At 42.4% G+C, this 17,768-nt stretch overlaps 3 protein-coding genes across 6 annotated transcripts; 1 reads left to right on the forward strand and 2 right to left on the reverse strand.

Annotated features, from left to right (window-relative positions):
* Nucleotides 1–142: 142 nt before the first annotated feature.
* Nucleotides 143–5,402, reverse strand: LOC117225961 (uncharacterized). Of its 2 annotated transcripts, none has more exons than XM_076525273.1 (5): nt 5,206–5,402; nt 4,776–5,101; nt 1,365–4,641; nt 1,188–1,263; nt 143–1,093 (listed from the first exon to the last, which is right to left on the reverse strand). In XM_076525273.1, the coding sequence occupies exons 2-5, from the start codon at nt 4,822–4,824 to the stop codon at nt 761–763; spliced, it is 3,735 nt and encodes a 1,244-aa protein (XP_076381388.1). In that variant the 5' UTR covers nt 4,825–5,101; nt 5,206–5,402; the 3' UTR covers nt 143–760. The 2 variants fall into 2 exon arrangements, with proteins under 2 accessions (XP_076381388.1, XP_033335728.2); XM_033479837.2 differs by lacking the exon at nt 5,206–5,402 and having other exon boundaries at nt 1,365–4,495; nt 4,567–4,641; nt 4,776–5,166.
* A 1,070-nt stretch (nt 5,403–6,472) lies between these two features.
* Nucleotides 6,473–12,042, forward strand: Ire1 (serine/threonine-protein kinase/endoribonuclease Ire1). Its single transcript, XM_033479838.2, has 13 exons — nt 6,473–7,355; nt 7,464–7,581; nt 7,661–7,706; nt 7,771–8,150; nt 8,233–8,452; nt 8,572–8,819; nt 8,906–9,264; nt 9,426–9,592; nt 9,700–9,986; nt 10,084–10,380; nt 10,499–10,674; nt 10,827–11,018; nt 11,160–12,042. Exons 1-13 carry the CDS (start codon nt 7,245–7,247, stop codon nt 11,544–11,546), a joined length of 2,988 nt encoding a protein of 995 aa, XP_033335729.2. The 5' UTR covers nt 6,473–7,244; the 3' UTR covers nt 11,547–12,042.
* LOC117225963 (sialin) lies at nt 12,043–17,717 on the reverse strand. Of its 3 annotated transcripts, XM_033479839.2 has the most exons (5): nt 17,523–17,717; nt 17,368–17,431; nt 14,312–14,544; nt 13,187–14,084; nt 12,043–13,060 (listed from the first exon to the last, which is right to left on the reverse strand). In XM_033479839.2, exons 2-5 carry the CDS (start codon nt 17,390–17,392, stop codon nt 12,720–12,722), a joined length of 1,497 nt encoding a protein of 498 aa, XP_033335730.1. In that variant the 5' UTR covers nt 17,393–17,431; nt 17,523–17,717; the 3' UTR covers nt 12,043–12,719. The 3 variants fall into 3 exon arrangements, with proteins under 3 accessions (XP_033335730.1, XP_033335731.1, XP_076381397.1); XM_033479840.2 differs by lacking the exon at nt 17,368–17,431 and having other exon boundaries at nt 17,466–17,717; XM_076525282.1 differs by lacking the exon at nt 17,523–17,717 and having other exon boundaries at nt 17,368–17,446.
* Between the last annotated feature and the right edge of the window lie 51 nt (nt 17,718–17,768).

Raw genomic sequence — 17,768 nt, forward strand, 5'->3', positions numbered from 1 at the left:
TCGGCTTTCGTTTCTCACTTCCTTACCGTGTGCGGTGCGCCTCGTTTCATGTCCTAGGAGTTTTTACCGTTCTACGAAACGTTTCGTTGGAAATCCATTAATCGGATTCGTCGTGTAAATTCTTCGAATTGACAAACTATAATACAATTTCGTTCTTTTATATCAGATTCATAAAACTGCGCAGATACAAGGATTCGTATCGATTAAAATGTTAACCGCCTTCCGTTTTTAAAGCGACGGTAGAGCATGAAAACAGTGAACAATGTTTTCTTTTTTCTTCTTTTTTCCTTTCTTAAGCTTTCAACCAAATCGGCTAACAGAGGCAAGAGTTGAGTCGAACGGGTGAGTCAAGTACACGTATGCGTAGAGAGTTCGGTGCGAATTATACAATGCGATGCAAGCGATTCACTGGGTACCATCCGATCTGCTTTACAAATCGATTTTGAACGAGGAGACTCTTTTAGTTTCGTTGACGATAGCGTGGATCGAAAGATTCCATTTTAAATCGCAAACCAAAAGAGAAAACTTGTTGCGCGCGGTATATTTAACGACAACAACGCGACCAAGTTTCAGCACGATATTTATGTTTTTCTCATTTATCAGTCGCAGTCGACTCGACAGGTCACATTTGGAATTATATAATCGGACCCATGCGAGCAACGATGTAACGACATAACTCACACACCGACATGATACGATACGATAAAATACGATACGATACGACACAAACATGTCACTGCTACTCGTACTTCGACCGCGATTATCGTGTACTCATGTAAGGATAATTAGGACACAATGGCAAGACGAGATCGTCCATGTTTGGCAAGACTACCAGTTTTTCAAATTCTCTGAGCAATTTGTCCTCTATCCACTTGGTTACATAAGCGATGTTGACCGCTCTCTCGCCGACAGCAGGTTTCACGGTAAGAGTTACTTTCGGTACCGGCTTGAAACCGTACCACAAACGATCTGACGGCGCCGGTGGAATGTTCAACGATAGACAACCTTCTATACTCGACACTGTGACCATTAAGCGAATTTCGGTGTTCGAAACGCCCTCCATGGCCCTTCGTACGTAAGACAGTTCGGTGGCCTGATTATGACAGAAAATCACATAGAATTTTCCAGCGTAACATGGTAGAAATAGCAAGAATCGAATAAACTTGTTTAATGCAAGATATACTTACGTGCTGAAAGTATTTACTCGCAGCTATTCTATCTACTATACTGAGAAACTTTCTTCCAGACGATTGTACGGGTGGACTGTAACAGAAACAAATGCGAGGAACCACAGTGGGCAATTTTGCAATATAGAAAGTAAGAAGAATTAAACCCGCGCATCGCACAGGCAATCGACGACATACCCTGTTTCCTTAGCAGCTGGACTGTACAACTGCGAACTATCGTCATCTTCTGTGGACGTTTCTGGCGTGTCTTCCATGTCGCTATCGAAAATTGGTGACTTGGTCACCGTCTTATCTTTTCCCGGGCAAGCTGCAATATTACCGTCATTGCCGCTACCACCCGCAGCTACACTACCACTGCCACCGCTAATCGTTCCAGTTCTAGTTAATTTCATCAAGTTCAATTTCGTTTCAACGGTCATGGTCAACGATCCTTTGTATGTTATGTCAAAATCAAGCCAAAGGCCCCTCTCGTTTGTAACTGGTTTCGTTACGTTGCGAATGATAGGCGATCCTTGACCTATTGCTACCTCCGAAACTAAAAGGCACTTCATAAAATATGGTAATTTTATACTAGATAATTTCCGTTGTATTTTATCCTGTATCAGATTTACAGTTTCTGGACACTTGTGTACATCGAACAATATACGAGCTACTAAACAATTGATCCAAAGCGTATTGTCGATATAAGGGAAATGTTCATTTTCTACGATTGAACTGTTGGTTTCCAAATGCTTTGCCATGTATGCGTTGTAGTTAAGTTCAGGTACACATTCGAAAGAATGGCTGGTTGAGGCAGATAATTTTGATTCTGTAATTACGGTTCGCTGTGCAGACAACGCTGTATTCGACGTCGATGATGGATCGGTTGAAAAACACGACAACGTATCGTGTCTTTTAATGCGTCGCATAGATGCAGAGACCAACCGCCTGTACCAATCCTCCTTTTCGCGATCGGCTCTAGCAAAAATAAATATTTTTATTCGGTTCCGCAGTCTACGACTACTCCGACGCTTTTTTCGAGTATCTTTCTTCGACCGGGTAGCCTGTGTCGTTCCACCTCCACCTATAGTTTCCCATTCGTCTTTCTCCTCCTCCCTTTCCTTTGTCCCCACCTTCTTTTCTCCCTTCTCCTCCCTGTCTTCTGACTTTTCATTATCAATTTCTATTTCCCGCGTTTTCTTGTTGTCGTCTAACCTTTCATTCTCGTTATCTTCATCTTTTTTATTGTCACCGACATCGCTATTATCAGCATTATTGTCGTTGTCGTTGTCGTCGTCGTCGTCGTCGTCGTCGTCGTCGTCATCGTCGTCGTCGTCGTTGTCGTTGTCGTCTTCCTCGTCGTCGTCATTTCGGTCATTGTTGTCAGAGCGCTCCCCCTGCCCCTCGTCCGATTCTCGTTTCTGACATGATTCCGTGCCTTCTTTCGCCAAACTTCCCACCTCTTCTTTGCCTTTGCTTCTTCCCTCTGTTCCTAAATTCGATTTTCTTGGAAACTTGATTTGCTCTAAAATCATTCGCCGCTTTCTTCGCCTCTTCTCGACGTAACTACTTTCAGAATTGTAACACTTGTTCGCATTCTCTTTTGCCATATCGTTTTCCTTTTCGCCGTCCCCTCTATCATTAATCCCATCTTTTTTATTCTTTTTTATATCTTTTTTGTACAGCTCTTCCACATTTCTACTTTCTAGGAGCCGCTTACCGCATTCCGCGCATTCGTTGCCAAATTCATCGTTGTCGAAATCAGAATGAAAATTCTCAATATCGTCCTCCAACTCGGCAGTGTCTTCTTCTTCCTCTAACAACGCTTCGTCTTCGTCAATTTCTTCCCCCTTCTTGTGATCTTCTTGTCGTTGGAGCCACTTGCCACATTCCGCGCATTCGTTGCCAAATTCGTCGCTGTCGAAATCAGAATGAAAATTCTCAATATCATCCTCCAACTCGGCAGTATCTTCTTCTTCCCCTAACAATGCTTCGTCATCGTCAATTTCTTCCTCTTTCTTGTTGTCTTCTTGTCGTTGTTCTTGTCGGGTCTGTCCCATCGTGGGTTCTGCTTCTTTCGTTTTCGATGCGGATATCGTTTGCTCGTAACCGTTGACCGCCAAGTAATATGCGTCATTCGCCGAACCCTTTAAACTTACATTACAAACGTGTGCACGTTTTGTCTTCAAAGTTATGCAAATTGGATATTTCTTACTCCATCTCCGTCTTCTGGCAAGTCCACGAGGAAGGAGCTCTATCTTTGCTCCAGACAGATTATAAACTCTCTTCTTAACAAATTTCAATTTTTGTTGCGTTTCATCCCAGACTGCCTTCTTTGGGACTTTCATTCTAGTTTCCATGATGCGCAATATAGTGCCTTCTAGCCTGAAGAAAACGGATTTGGTACGAGCTACGTGATAGTTAGTGGGTTCGTAGCGGTACGGCAGTTCGTTTAACCAGCCTTGAAATCTCTCGATCACAGCATGCTCCTCCACTGCAGGAATTTCTAAAACAGGTACTATTTGTCTGTCCGCAAGATCTTCGTCCGGTATATTTGTCAAAATCATTTTAAACCTCGTCGCTGTATTGTAAAACGTTATCGTTGCGATAACACCCGTTACAAGTCCGAATAGGTATTCTGGTAATGGAGCAGCATAATAAATGCAACAAATTGCTACCAGGGCAGCAACCGACCTGTACGTTAACTGATAAGCCAGCTGTTTCAACAAATGTAAAAAGATCACCTTGAGATTTTTTTGGTTTAAAAATATAGCAGAACGAATACGGGGTGTTTTCTTTTGAATGCTGCTAACATTACCGCCGTCCGATGACTTTGTCAATAATGTATCGCTATTTGTACGTGGAGCTGAATCTTCGTCAATGTGCGAAGAAAATTCTGATGCTTCTATGCCACTTTCAACGCACTCGTCTTGCAAACTTTTGTCTTTTAGACCTGTCTTTACAGAGGAAAATCCTGCATATCTAACTGGGTTACCTCTGCGAACAACCGTAGATGTAGTCGGTTCGCTTGTCTGTTTATCACCGCCAACTTTATCGTCGCAGGGACTGATATTTCCCTGATCTTCCAAATCGCTGATGCTAGAATTCTCTGCTTGGGAATGACAAGGCTTCTTCTTATCGCTTTTTATCTCCGACAGTTTTTCTTCAAATGTTTTTGTGATTTTTCCCTTTATGTCCGACAACATTTTCCATGGATCTAAAGACGGCGGCGTACCTTCCGGTATTATACTTTCCGCGCTAATCGAACGGCATTCCAAATTGTTTTCGGACATATCCGATTCTTGCGTAGGTTTTTTTTCGATGCATTTCTGTGGAGAAGAGGTTAGTTTAGATGAAATTCTTTCGAATTCGGGTGTTAATCTCTTCTCTTCGTCTGTACTTGGATATATTTCTTCGAGTTCGTCGTCGCTGACATGGTAATGAATTACAGGAACCGAGGTCGTAATAGGTTTACCTTGTGAAAGAATAGCAGACGCCATTAGAAAATTATTCGCCGAGAACGAACGGTCCTAATTAAATTACTTAAATAAACACAAAACACATCTCGTACTATCGAACTCATTTATACCTCTACGACAGTTGCCTTACCTTTTATCATAGCCAATGTTACTTTTCTTGGGCTGTGCTTGGTGTTCATATTTGGGAAATATTTAGTTTAGCGAGCGATCGATAAGCGAATATTTTTTAAATACATACTCTATCAACATATTTTTAATAGCACGCATCACAAAATTCCACATTCGCTTTCTTTGAATTGTTTAAACCAAGCTATGTTTGTGATTCACTTGTTATTCATGATTGTGATCGACAATGATCGGACAAACGTTTCCGTTCGTTATCCAAGTCTAATCTTCATGTCATTTTTTCATGCACCTTCGAAAGTGCCGTGCCGGCGATAACAAACAGAAAACAGACTGAAACAGACCACAACATTCACATCACAAACGACATGTTATATGACTGCAGCTTCTGCGCGTTACGGTTGCGAGCTACAATACATTCAACGATGTGCACGTACATTGTACATATGTATATATTTTCTTCGGGTAAATTGTATTTACATGTATGCAATCAATTTCTTAAGTTACAATGTAATATATGTAGAAAGATCAGAAAATGTTGATTAGTATACTGTACGTATATGCGCATATACATACATCGTGTATTATAAATGTATTTTATGTACATACGTAGAGTATAGAAACAATCATATTTAACACTGGTACAGCTATGTATGTACATACATGCATACATATATATATGTACAAGCATGTGTCCTGTAGGTACACATGTATGGCGTACATACAGTAATGTGTCCTTCACACTATCTATAGTGTAGAATCAACATTTTACATGATCACGATCTGATCTGACTTCTACGTCGTTTTTATTTCCACCATCCTATTGTATATTTAGCGAAAAGTACAGCTTCGATAATATTACATTATTACAATGTAATTAAACCAATAATATTGTATAACGATATTATGTATTTAAAATTGCACGATAAATTGAAATTTCTATCAACTCGGTCCACCGAGAATTGGCAGGAAATGTAAACAGCTGCACATAAGCAGACCAGAGCCGAAACGTAACGTTCAGAGCCAATCATCTGCGACCGTAGCGTTGAAAACGTGACTACATTTCCTGCTAATTCTCGGTGCAGTAATACCACCATTTTACTGCGCATCCATACCACAGTGGATCCTGACTCAGCAGTGATTTGTCAGCCAATTATAACGAAGAACATTTCTATATTGACCCTCGCTAACGGATCAGGTTGCGGCCTCGAAGTGTGCAGGCGTAAGAATCATTACTGTACGTACAGCATACAGTGCAACGTATGTGCATACAATGTACATATATTATATGTATATTGATCGCAAATACGGATAATACAGTAGTTGTAGATTTCTCTGTTATCAACAGTAATATATATCTCTCTCTCCCTCTCTCTCGTGTATGCAATTGTATTTGATTGCATTGTATATGTAGAAAGCGAAAGAAAGCATGCATAAGTACGTAGTGCATGGTGGTGCACGGTGCCTTCATTTATGTTATGGCTCGATAACACAATAAATTGTGTTACGTTTTGTATTTATTTTCTACTATAGAAACCTAACTAAAATTGAAAAGACTAGAACTTCGGTTGCATAACAATAATGTTTCTATGGTTGAAACATTTAATATCTGATACATCGGAAACGAAAAATTTTCGGTTAAACTGGTAGTTATGTATGTACTGAATCGAAGAATCGTAAAGTTGACATTTATAACATACAATAGTCATCTTCGTAGTATGTATATATTAAAATGTTTTTCCGATTTCTCTTTTAAACGGATATATGGTGTACATACATTGTATTGTTGCGCGCGAACATACATGAGCCACGTGTCCGTGACGTTATCGTTGTCCTTTAAATACATGCGCGATATTGTTCGAACACGATAATTCTGAGAACATTTTGATAAATTAGAAAGTATTTCCGTATTTTCAATGGAAATTGGAATTTATAAGGAAAGAAATCGATTGACAGTTAAAAAGATCTTGAATCTCTGAAAAACACGATACACACGCGTGAAGAAGGTGCATTATTATTATAGAAATGTGTGCCATGTGACGTATTGTTTCCGACGTTTATATTATCTCTCGTCGTTATTGCGACGAATGATGACAATGACAGTGAAATAAGGAATTGCTGTTATCGATTAATGAACAAGATTCTGCTAAAATGAGTATTATTTAATGCTACCTGGCGTGTCATAGTTTCCACAAATTTCATGGAAATGTAAATGAAGATAGGGCAACAAATAGTTTTCAATGATGCTGTATCGTACGTTGCATGAATTTAATGGAACAGCCGTTTTATTGAAGATTTTCAGAAATTGTCTAGGATGCTGGTCCACGATATGAAGAGTGAACGTATCGTATGTTGCACAAAAAAAATGATGCAAATTCTCTTTCGTACAAATGAAATATCTTTTAAGAACAGTATAGAATATTGAGTTTGCTCGACTCAAATGCATGGAAGCAAGTATCAAACTATCGTATAAACAATGCGACTAATACCTTTCGCACAATTTCTTTTCATTATTGGGGTATTGTTTTTTATCGCTGATTCGACCATACAATCCGAGTCTGATCGCTTGGATACTTTTAAACAAGAGGTACGACGATATAGAATTGTACGAATATTATGCAAAGAAAAATTGGTAATTTTACTTATTTGATAAAATCACAAACATAACAATGACGGTTTTGTTGTACGCACGTAGAGAAACACAGAACTGGTGTCGGAACAAGACGAACCTCTCCTGATATTTTCCACATTGGACGGTTCTCTTGTAGGTGTAGAACAACGCTCTGGGGAAATACTTTGGCGACAGAGCGATGGTAATGCGGATGGTTTGGTAGAACAATTATTTTGTTGGCACGACAGGAACCAGTGCTGTACCGGTTCTTTTTGTTACAGAACCAGTTGTGAAGATGCCGGTCCATATCTCGCGAGCTTCCATGACGTATGTACGCTTCTTGGTTGAGGTAGCCGTATTTATACTTCTAATTTCTTGATTCATTTTACAGACCAATGTTTTTACCGGATCCAAAGGATGGTTCCTTGTATATATTTGGTACGGAAACCGAAGCGTTGAAGAAATTACCGTTCACTATTCCTCAGCTCGTGGCGAACAGTCCCTGCCGTAGCAGCGACGGAATATTATATACAGGCAGGAAGGTAGACACGTGGTTCAGCGTGGATCCACGAACTGGGCAAAGAGAGCAATTACTAGGATTCGACAAAGTTAAAAACACTTGTCCCGTCGAGATGCAGGATGGTGTTTTCGTGGGACGTACGGAGTACAACATCATCATGATAGATGTGAAACGAAAAAATAGAAAATGGAACGTTACGTTTTACGACTATTCTGCCGCTAAAATGGAACCTGAAGGAATAGAGAATTATGGTCGGATAAATTCGTTAGCGATACCATTACCATTATTAACACGAGCACGACCATTTACCTGTTACCTAATTATCTCTTGCAGATTTGGTTCATTTTACAACGAGCTCAACTGGTCGCGTCGTTACCGTGGATAAAAGATTAGGAATTGTTCTTTGGGAGTTGGATGTACAGAGTCCGGTAATAGCTGTGTATATAGTGAGAAAAGATGGGTTGCTCACGGTTCCATTTACCAGTGTTGCCGATGGAACCATGGATCATCTATTGGAACGTTTTGCGAGTAAACCGAGCGACATCAAGTTGTTGTAAGGATTGTAATTATGACCGAAAGTGTTGGCAATATTGTTTTGCATGAACGCAATGTTACATTGCGTCTCGATTTTCTTCTTCCCGGTCATTTTCGTGTTGTTGTTTCCGTTTCTAGTCCAACGTTGTACATTGGCCAACATAGGTACGGATTATATGCGCTACCATCGCTTGTTGATTCTGCAACGGCTACGATATCGAGTAACATCGAACAGTTACTGTTAGAGGGCCCATTGTTGGTTTCACAGACGGGCAAGAATGATAATGCGATTCCTGTATCCGGCAGCAGTCACGCTGACGCGTACGGTGACGATAATGTTGAAGAGAGTGTCGCTCAGACAGGATATCGGACGGTGATCGCGTTAGGTAATAACAGTTGTTGTTACGCGTTAGGGTAGAAGAATTCAGTTTTCTGCGGTAAAATGAATTTGGTTGATTTGGTCGTGATATAGGACATTACGAGATACCAGCGGAATATAGACTGCAGAATCAAGAACCGCTCCAGATTACCGGTCGGTCCGATCCTGTGATCGAAACGTTACCGACCTCTTTACGGTACTCGAATTCGACGAAGGAATCGTTATTGTCGCTGGATTTGCAGACCGGTGACAGTGGACCCGGTAGATCCAACGGTTTAGGAGATACGAGTTGGCATGAGATTGCACGCCAGGCATACGTTAGCATCAGGAGTTGGTTTAATCAGCAAGAAAACAAAGGACTGAAATTGGCATTAATCGCGTTGGTGGGGTGCATTTTGGTGATGTTTTGGTATTTAAATGCACAATTTAAAGAGTTTCAACAATTCTCGCAGGTAACTCGGTTTCCCCTATTGCATTATACATTGTAAGACGTTATTCAATTTCGACGTTGTTCCATTTTCGTGGACATATTTGCTTCTGCGAATATTTCAAATTGAAAATTGTGGCCGAGACAATTTAAAAAATCGATTTTAAGTCGATTGTTTTTTAACAGGGTTCGCGAGAAAGTAGTCGCACGAGTAACGATTATTATCACGGGGTACGATCGAGTGCGCTCACAGTGCCAGAGGACATGGGCGAAGGAGTGGTAAAAGTTGGCAAGATCACTTTCGATACCGGCCAAGTATTGGGGAAAGGATGCGAAGGAACTTTTGTATACAGGTAGTATTCAGTCATCGAACGTTTGCTCGAAACTCGAAAGCTTGTTCCAGGATGATCTCTGGTTTCGATGTGCTTTTCATTGGCGCGTGGACGTCTTTTGATTTTAGAGGCGAGTTCGATGGTCGTTCCGTAGCGGTGAAACGTTTGTTGCCAGATTGTTTTACATTCGCGGATCGCGAAGTAGCACTGCTCAGAGAATCAGATGCACACGCGAACGTGGTACGGTACTTTTGTACCGAACAAGATCGAATGTTTCGATATATTGCATTGGAGTTGGCCGAGGCAACGTTGCAAGATTACGTTGCAGGAAAATATGTTCGAGAAAAAATATCCGCGAAAAGCATTCTACACCAGGCTACATCCGGATTAGCTCATCTACATTGCCTCGATATCGGTGAGGTTTTCCTTTGAACGTATGCCTACGTACGTCGTGCCTAGGTACGTCGTGCCTACATACCGGGACTAATCGGTAAGTATCGATGTGCTTACAGTGCATAGGGACATCAAGCCTCACAACGTGTTGTTATCTGCGCCGGGGCCACGCGGAGAAGTTCGAGCGATGATATCCGATTTCGGATTGTGCAAGAAACTCCAGCTGGGTCGTGTATCCTTTTCGCGTAGATCCGGTATAACGGGTACAGACGGTTGGATAGCGCCAGAAATGTTGAATGGGAACAGAACGACCTGTGCCGTAGATATTTTCTCTCTCGGCTGTGTTTTCTACTATGTGCTCTCCGATGGGAAACACCCGTTCGGAGATCCGCTACGTCGACAAGCCAACATTCTTTGTAAGACATCGCTACGATTCGACCTACCAGATGCCTACATGACTATGCAGCTGGTAGACAATTGATATTTTGTAATTGTTCTCCGATGAATTTTGACGTATCGCGTATCGTATCGTAGGCGGTGAGAGCGACTTGACGGCCCTCTGCGAAGAAATTTCCGAAAGCGATAGGCAACTTGCATTGGTGCTGATAAAGGCTATGATCGCCAATGATCCAGCGGAACGACCGCCGGTTGTAGCTGTCTACGAGCATCCTATATTTTGGGAACCGTCGCGAATATTAGCGTTCTTTCAGGTATACCTTTTCCATTTAGGCCTCTTTTACATGCACCGTATCGATGCACCGTAGCATATGTAATATACATATATCGTAGTATATACGCGCTACAAAACATTCTCCATGATTTTTCTGTATGACGTTTTCTTTCTCGAAAACGATGTCATTAGGATGTGAGCGACCGAGTAGAAAAGGAACAGAGCGACAGTCCAGCTTTAATCGCGTTAGAAACCGGCAACCATCGAGTAGTGCAGGGTGATTGGAGATTATTTATCGACGTGGAAGTTGCAACCGATCTTCGAAGATACAGAAGCTATCGCGGAGAGAGCGTTCGTGATCTTTTAAGAGCGTTGAGAAACAAGGTACACCGGATGATTCCTTTGGATAGTAAATAGTATATGTATAAATGATGCGCGTACGTGTAAATTGGCTAAGGCGTAAAATCGAAAATCTAACATGTAGTTGTGGAACAGTTTTTGATTCGTACGCGGTATTTCTTTCAGAAACATCACTACAGAGAATTGAGTCCAGCCGCTCAAGAGAACCTTGGGGATATTCCGGACAAATTCACCGATTACTGGCTTTCCAGATTTCCCTGTTTATTGTCGCACGTGTGGTGTGCCATGCAAACGTTTCGCGATGAACCAACTTTTCGAGACTACTACCACATTGATTACAAGTTTGTGAATCACGTTTACAGCATGGAATCTGCGGGAGATGCGACCGACGCTTATTCTGGCAATTACGTGATAACAACTGCTTCTTGGAGAGTTAGAGACGATAACATCGATTGGAGTCCGAATAGAACAAGATATCGTGGACATCGTAGGAAACACGAGAAAAAGAAAATCGAAGTACCGCTTGCTTGGACCGTACCGTCGTCGAGTTAACAAGTCTAGTTTCTTTCGTTAGACGAGCAAGATTGGAAAGTTCTCGTTTCTTGTTGATCGGAATGGTACGGTACAGCGCATGTAGCGTACACAGGCTGCGTCCTAATCGCATAGCGACAAAAACGGGCCGATCGATGAACACGACAAAAAGGAGACAAGGGATAATCTATGATCGTCGCGCGTCGTCAATTTCTACGTCATAATTTGGACGCGTCATAATAAGATGTGCTTTTCTTGTCGCGTTGGTTGGTCAGGTGGGCGATAACGATTTTTGTGTGCAACATCTAATTAGAACATAGCGATACACATGTACACACGCATTCTGGAACGTGTATAGACTCACGATCGGTCCGACGTCGTCCACAGTTACTCGATCCAACACTCACTCGCTCACACCTTTGCCCGAATATCGAATCAGTTTGTAAAAAGTACTAAATGTAATGTGCAGGAAGATCAAGATACATACTTGTAAATAATACAGTACAATTATTACGAATACTTGTTAAATATCGTATTTTACTATAAATATACAAGCGCGGTAAATTGGAAGGTTGACAGCGACGTAACGATAAATTACCGGCCAAAGATAACTTAGCGATGGTACGCGCCTTTACGTGTATAGAAATAAAATGGCGCGCGATAATATTTTCAGGTACACTGAACGTACACGAAATGATGTTTGGGAGGACTCATTCGTGTACACTTTCGTCGAATCTGCGTGTTCTTTGAAAAGTTTTAAACACTGTCGACTCATCGACATGCAAGTAGATACAGGTTCCCCGGACATATGCTGTCTTTTCAATCGCGATCGTTGCATGTCTCTTTACGATTGTTTATAACATTTTAAAAATACGACGAAGATGTTGGGACTAGATGAAAGAAAGAAAGAAAGAAAGAAAGAAAGAAAGAAGGAAGGAAAGAGAGAATAGTGGCAGACGCGATATTGTACATGTACAAGTTGTACACTGAAATATACGTGCTAACGGTTGCCCTGTCCGAAAGAAAGATTACTCGTTCGTCGATTAATTGGGGTTGCGCGGTTACGACGGTGTCTAGAAATAATAAAATGTAAGTACGTATATCCTTGTTGACCGCAACGCGGCAGGAGTGCGCGACGAGGCCATATACGCAAGAGACGTACGTACGCGAGCATGGAGTTTCGTGTTCGACTCGTTAAGGAAAAGTTTTCTGACATTGTTGACCCGTTTCATTTTGAATCTTTGCTTGTTTCCCTTCCTTTTTTTCCCTTCGAACGAATTCGGGATCGTTCCAGTATTGGACCTCGCCGCTAGCGAACAGCACAAAAATCAAATTCGTAAGAATAAAAACACCGAGGACAATCCAAAAGACGAGTCTCCATTCGTAGAGTCTATTGTTGGAAGTTAATAGGCCGACGATGTACGGGGTGATGATACCCGAAAGAGCACCTAGGCCGTTCACAACAGCCATCAGAGTGCCGGAATAATTTGGACTGAGATCGAGCGCGTTAACTTTCATTCCTGGATAGAAGGTACCTGAAACAGAATCGTCGACAATTGTAACCGTTCGTCCGTTGGAACGACTTTGCTTCGCTGGCGAAGAGAGGAGCTAGGTCCCTAGTCCCGAGTCGTTTCGGAGAAAAAAGATCGTTTTGCACGTACCCATTAGAGTAGCCCCGACGGTGAACATCACAACGACCAGCGTTCTATCGCAGCCGGCGTAAGAGGCGGCGATTATAAATATTCCGGGACCGAGGGAAGCGATGGTCGTGCCCAGTTTACGCACGTTGGTACGCGACATCGCGCCGCTCGTGATCATCCAGTCGGCCAGCCAGGATGTAATTATACTGCAAACCCACATCGTTAGATAGGGCAGAGCAGAGAGCAACCCGTTGCTCTTGATCGAGTACTTGAGCACGTTGCTCATGTATTTCGGAAGGTCGTTGATCAGCGTGAAGAAACCCCAGTCGTGGCCGATCTGCGCCATTATCAGTGCCCAAACCGGCACCGATCGAAGAATGTGCGTCCACGGCACCGACGGACGCTTCGCGTGCGTGTGAGCGCGCATCCTTTCGCTCAGAAACATCTTCTCTTTCTCGGAGATGAACGGATGCGTGTCCGGATTGTTGTAACAAATTGCCAGCCATAGGCAATACCAGAGCACTCCGATGCCGCCGAAGACGTAAAACACCGCCGGCCAGCCCATCGACGAGTAATGTAGAATGATTCCGGACAAGACGTTTGCGAATACCGTACCGAGTTGGGCACCGGCGAACACCAACGTGCCTATCTTCGATCTCTCCTCCGGCGGTGTCCATTGCGCCAGCATAGCGTTCAACGCCGGAAACGTTGTACCCTCGCAGAGACCCATCAGTACGCGAAGTATGATCAATCCGGTTGCTTCTCCGTATTCGACGACGATCGGTGTCAAGAGCGTGAAGAGGGCGGTTGCCAGAATACCGAGGCCAAGGAAGTGCTTTCCACCAAATTTCTCGGACAGCAGACCACCCGGCAAATGCGTCACTATGTAGCCCCAATAGAACGACGACAGTATAGCTCCCTGGCCGTGTGGGACGAGAATGGGAACGGGAGCAAGAACAAGAAACAAGGACGCGAGATGCTGTATTAAATCGGACTTGCCGCAAACGTCAACGGCAACGTCGACGCATCACCGTGTCACCGTGTCACAATGGCGATTCTCGTTACTGTCGCTATCACCATAGTTGTCGTATACGCGTATCTTACGATTGAAATGTTGTCGCCGACACGTTCGGAATTTTCCTTTACCTGCGTGACTGGGTCCCAGTTGTAAACCATCGCATCGGATGGTTTCGTTTGATTGGCATGCACTTGATCTTCCTCCATGATCGGGCAACTATCGGCATCGGCGTTATCCGTTGTATTTTCCTGTTGCACCATCTCGGTAATCGTGATCGAGAGGCAAACTCTCATTGTGTAAGCGTTGAACAATGCCAAAAATCCCATTAACGCAAATACCCATCGCTGCGAGATGTTCCCGCCTGTATACAACACGCGTATGCCACACGTTTTATTAGTTTCATCGAACGCTTTCGATCCTATCGATAAATGGAGGACTGCGACGGATAAACGGATCGTATTCGGATAGGCGGACAGAGGAATAGAGAATTGTACGGACACGGGCACCGCGACCGTGTTCACGACCGCGTCCGTGTCCGCGTCCGCGTCCGCAAAGAAGAAAGCTCGAGGTCAACGGCGCGGAAGGAATGACGATTAGTAGAGCCTTTCCCTATTGGCAGCTGTCTAACGAACCGTACAAACCTATCTAGGTAAAGGTCAGATTCCTTGCACGTAACACTGTGACTTGGGTGCAACGCGATTTCAACTTCGTGATTTTGGCCGGTGTCCGTTTTTCTTTTTATTACCGCCCGAAAAGTCAACTAGCGGCCCTCTGTTTATCCCTTACCGCGGTCGCGTCAATCCGACTCGACTCGATTCGATTCGATTCGATTCGATTCGATTCGATTCGATTCGATCAGATTAGATTAGACTCGACTCGATTCGATTCGATTGTAAGAACGAGACGTAGCGAACGGAATCGAAAGAAAATTTCGGCGATGATCCTTGAAATGAGAAAAGGTTGTGCGCGCGTATCGTATCGGTTAAGACCTCGAAACAAGAATTCGTGACACAACTGTAAATACGGACAGCTGCCGGGTGGTAGATACAGGAGGCGAACGAAAACAGATTTTGTATTGATCGATTAAAGGATCGAATAGAAATCTGGTGGACGTCCAAACGTTGGAAACAACGCATTTCCAACGAGCTGGCGAGTTTCGATATTTCAAAGTTTCTAAGATCGAATCAGCGGAATCGGATTAAAACGGGATGACAGATAGATACGATACGATACGATACGATGCGATTACGATGTGCGACATAAGACGAACGCTATGTCCTAATTAGATGTCGTACGACGACAAAATCGTTGTCGTCGAACCGATCGATTTTGTTCGGTCATATTCACGATCGAATCGAACAGTTTTTAAGTGGTCGCTTTCCTTTTTTACAGAAAATTATTATGCAAGAAATATATTATAGAATAACAAAAACTACATGGAAGAGAAGACACGGTGCGGAAGCACAAATACGTATTAAGATCGACTAGAATTCGGCGAATTTCACCACCTTTGCTATCGATTACGTAGAAACGACTCTTCTTCTTTGTCCACTAATACACGATTTTTATAACTTTCTATCGATTTGTTCGATAAAATAAAACTAATCGATAACTTCTAGTTTCAAATTCGAACAATGCGTACGATAAATACGACGTTGTTGCATCGTGTGCATCGTTCGTACGGACCTGTCCCCGTAACATGTGTTTTTGTTTGTTTTTCGTGGTGTTGCACGGTCGGTTGGACGACGACAACGATTTAGTCGTTGCGCGATACCTAATTAGGATATATCGTAAAACATAATTTTAATTCTCCATTATTTTGAGTCGCTTCGTTGTGTAATACGATCGAACACCTGTAACAAAAGGTTTGGTAGGAGTGTTGTTGCGCGGTGTTCAAACAGAACGAGTATCAATAGAGTTATCGATCGTGAAACAAGCGCAACATGCTCCGAGAGAGAAATCGAGTTTATTAAAAAAAAAAAAAAAAGATTTATAGAGATAAATAGTGATACACGAATATATGGCCCTCTGTTTCTGGCTGATCCGAATATGTACATATATATCGTATCCGTACCATTCCCGGCATCTTGGCGAACGCGTATATTTTTTGGAACCGACATTGTCTTTGAAATCTGAAACACATGTCGGTGTGTGCAGCCCCAGCAATTTTATCTTATCTATCGACGATACATGGGAAATCCAAATGCGAGATGTAAAAAATTGTCTCGAGGAGATACTTCTGTTCGATTTAATAACTGATTGTATCGGCAGCTGGTCGTTGATTCATTGCGAAGATAATGAGAGAAAAAGAAACGATGTTTGACTTGCGCCGATGTCTATAGATAATCGGAAACAATGTTAATTCTACTAATCCCGACTCGCGTGCTTGCCAATTAGTTTTCTCTCTCACAATAAATCATTAATCCCTCGGTATTAACGGCGAAGCGATAAAACTTTTGAGAAGTAAATCAGCCGTTGTATTTATCGTCATCTACCCACGTAAGTACATGTTGTTTCGTTGAATCGCGTTGTACGGTGTCGCATATCGTTGCTCACCGCGTCGCCCCGGTGGTAAACGGAACATTTTTCCCCCGCATCCGTTTCAAAATTTAATATCATAAAAACCGTTCGAAGTGACAGTGGCCGGGGAAGAAAACGGCACGTTTGAAACTGGATCGCTTGAAATTCGACGAGTTTCAAAATAATGAAATCGACGTATATTACGATTTACGTATAAGCTGTACGTATTATATTATCGATAAAACTACGAAAACTGAGAACTTGGAGAACGAAGCCGGCATAGCGGTACGCGTCGTTGCAGGATTTCAGTTCCAACATTATTTACAATGCAAACAGTCGTCGAGGAACGGCTTCGATCTATGCGCAATAAGAATATTAATTTCCCAGAAAATCTAATAGCCGCGATAATATTTAACGCAAATATCGATGTTGTTCCATTTGCATCGTGGATGTCTTAAAATGAATAAAAAAGCTAACAAAATAGAATCGGTGATTCGAAGTTCGAGAAAAGTAAAACACATGAAAAATCAAAGAGAACGCGAAAGGTAGTCGTATTCCTCCATCTCATTGCATCGCATCGTATCGTATGGTATCGTATCGTATCGCATCGCAAGATTTTCATTTAAATTAGGCATACGTTGTACTAAAATTATATTATACTTACAACACAGTTTCCAGGCAGATAACATTTTGTGAAATCTAATGAAATTGTTGAAAAGCTGACAAACCTTGAAATAAAATAAGAGATAGGTATGTACATACATGCATAGTATCGACGATCCAAAGTATGCGATATCCTAACTTGGAGGGAATACGTACGCGGACAACCCTTTTTGCTGACAAAACGAGCTGAAAGAAGGATTCAACGACGCAGCGATCTCGATTTTTTCGTTCACAATGTTCAACGATAATATACTATATAATACTGTATTGTTGATCCGTGCCTGTGTATACCTCGATCACATGTTGCGACTAACTGAATCGACGTTCTCTGCGCGAATTCGTTTTATACTTGTACACGTGCTCTTCGTTGGACGCAAAAAGGGAAAGGAAACGTGGATAAGA

This window comes from Megalopta genalis, chromosome 11, assembly GCF_051020955.1.
Source record: "Megalopta genalis isolate 19385.01 chromosome 11, iyMegGena1_principal, whole genome shotgun sequence".
NCBI classification, from domain to species: Eukaryota; Metazoa; Arthropoda; class Insecta; order Hymenoptera; family Halictidae; genus Megalopta; species Megalopta genalis.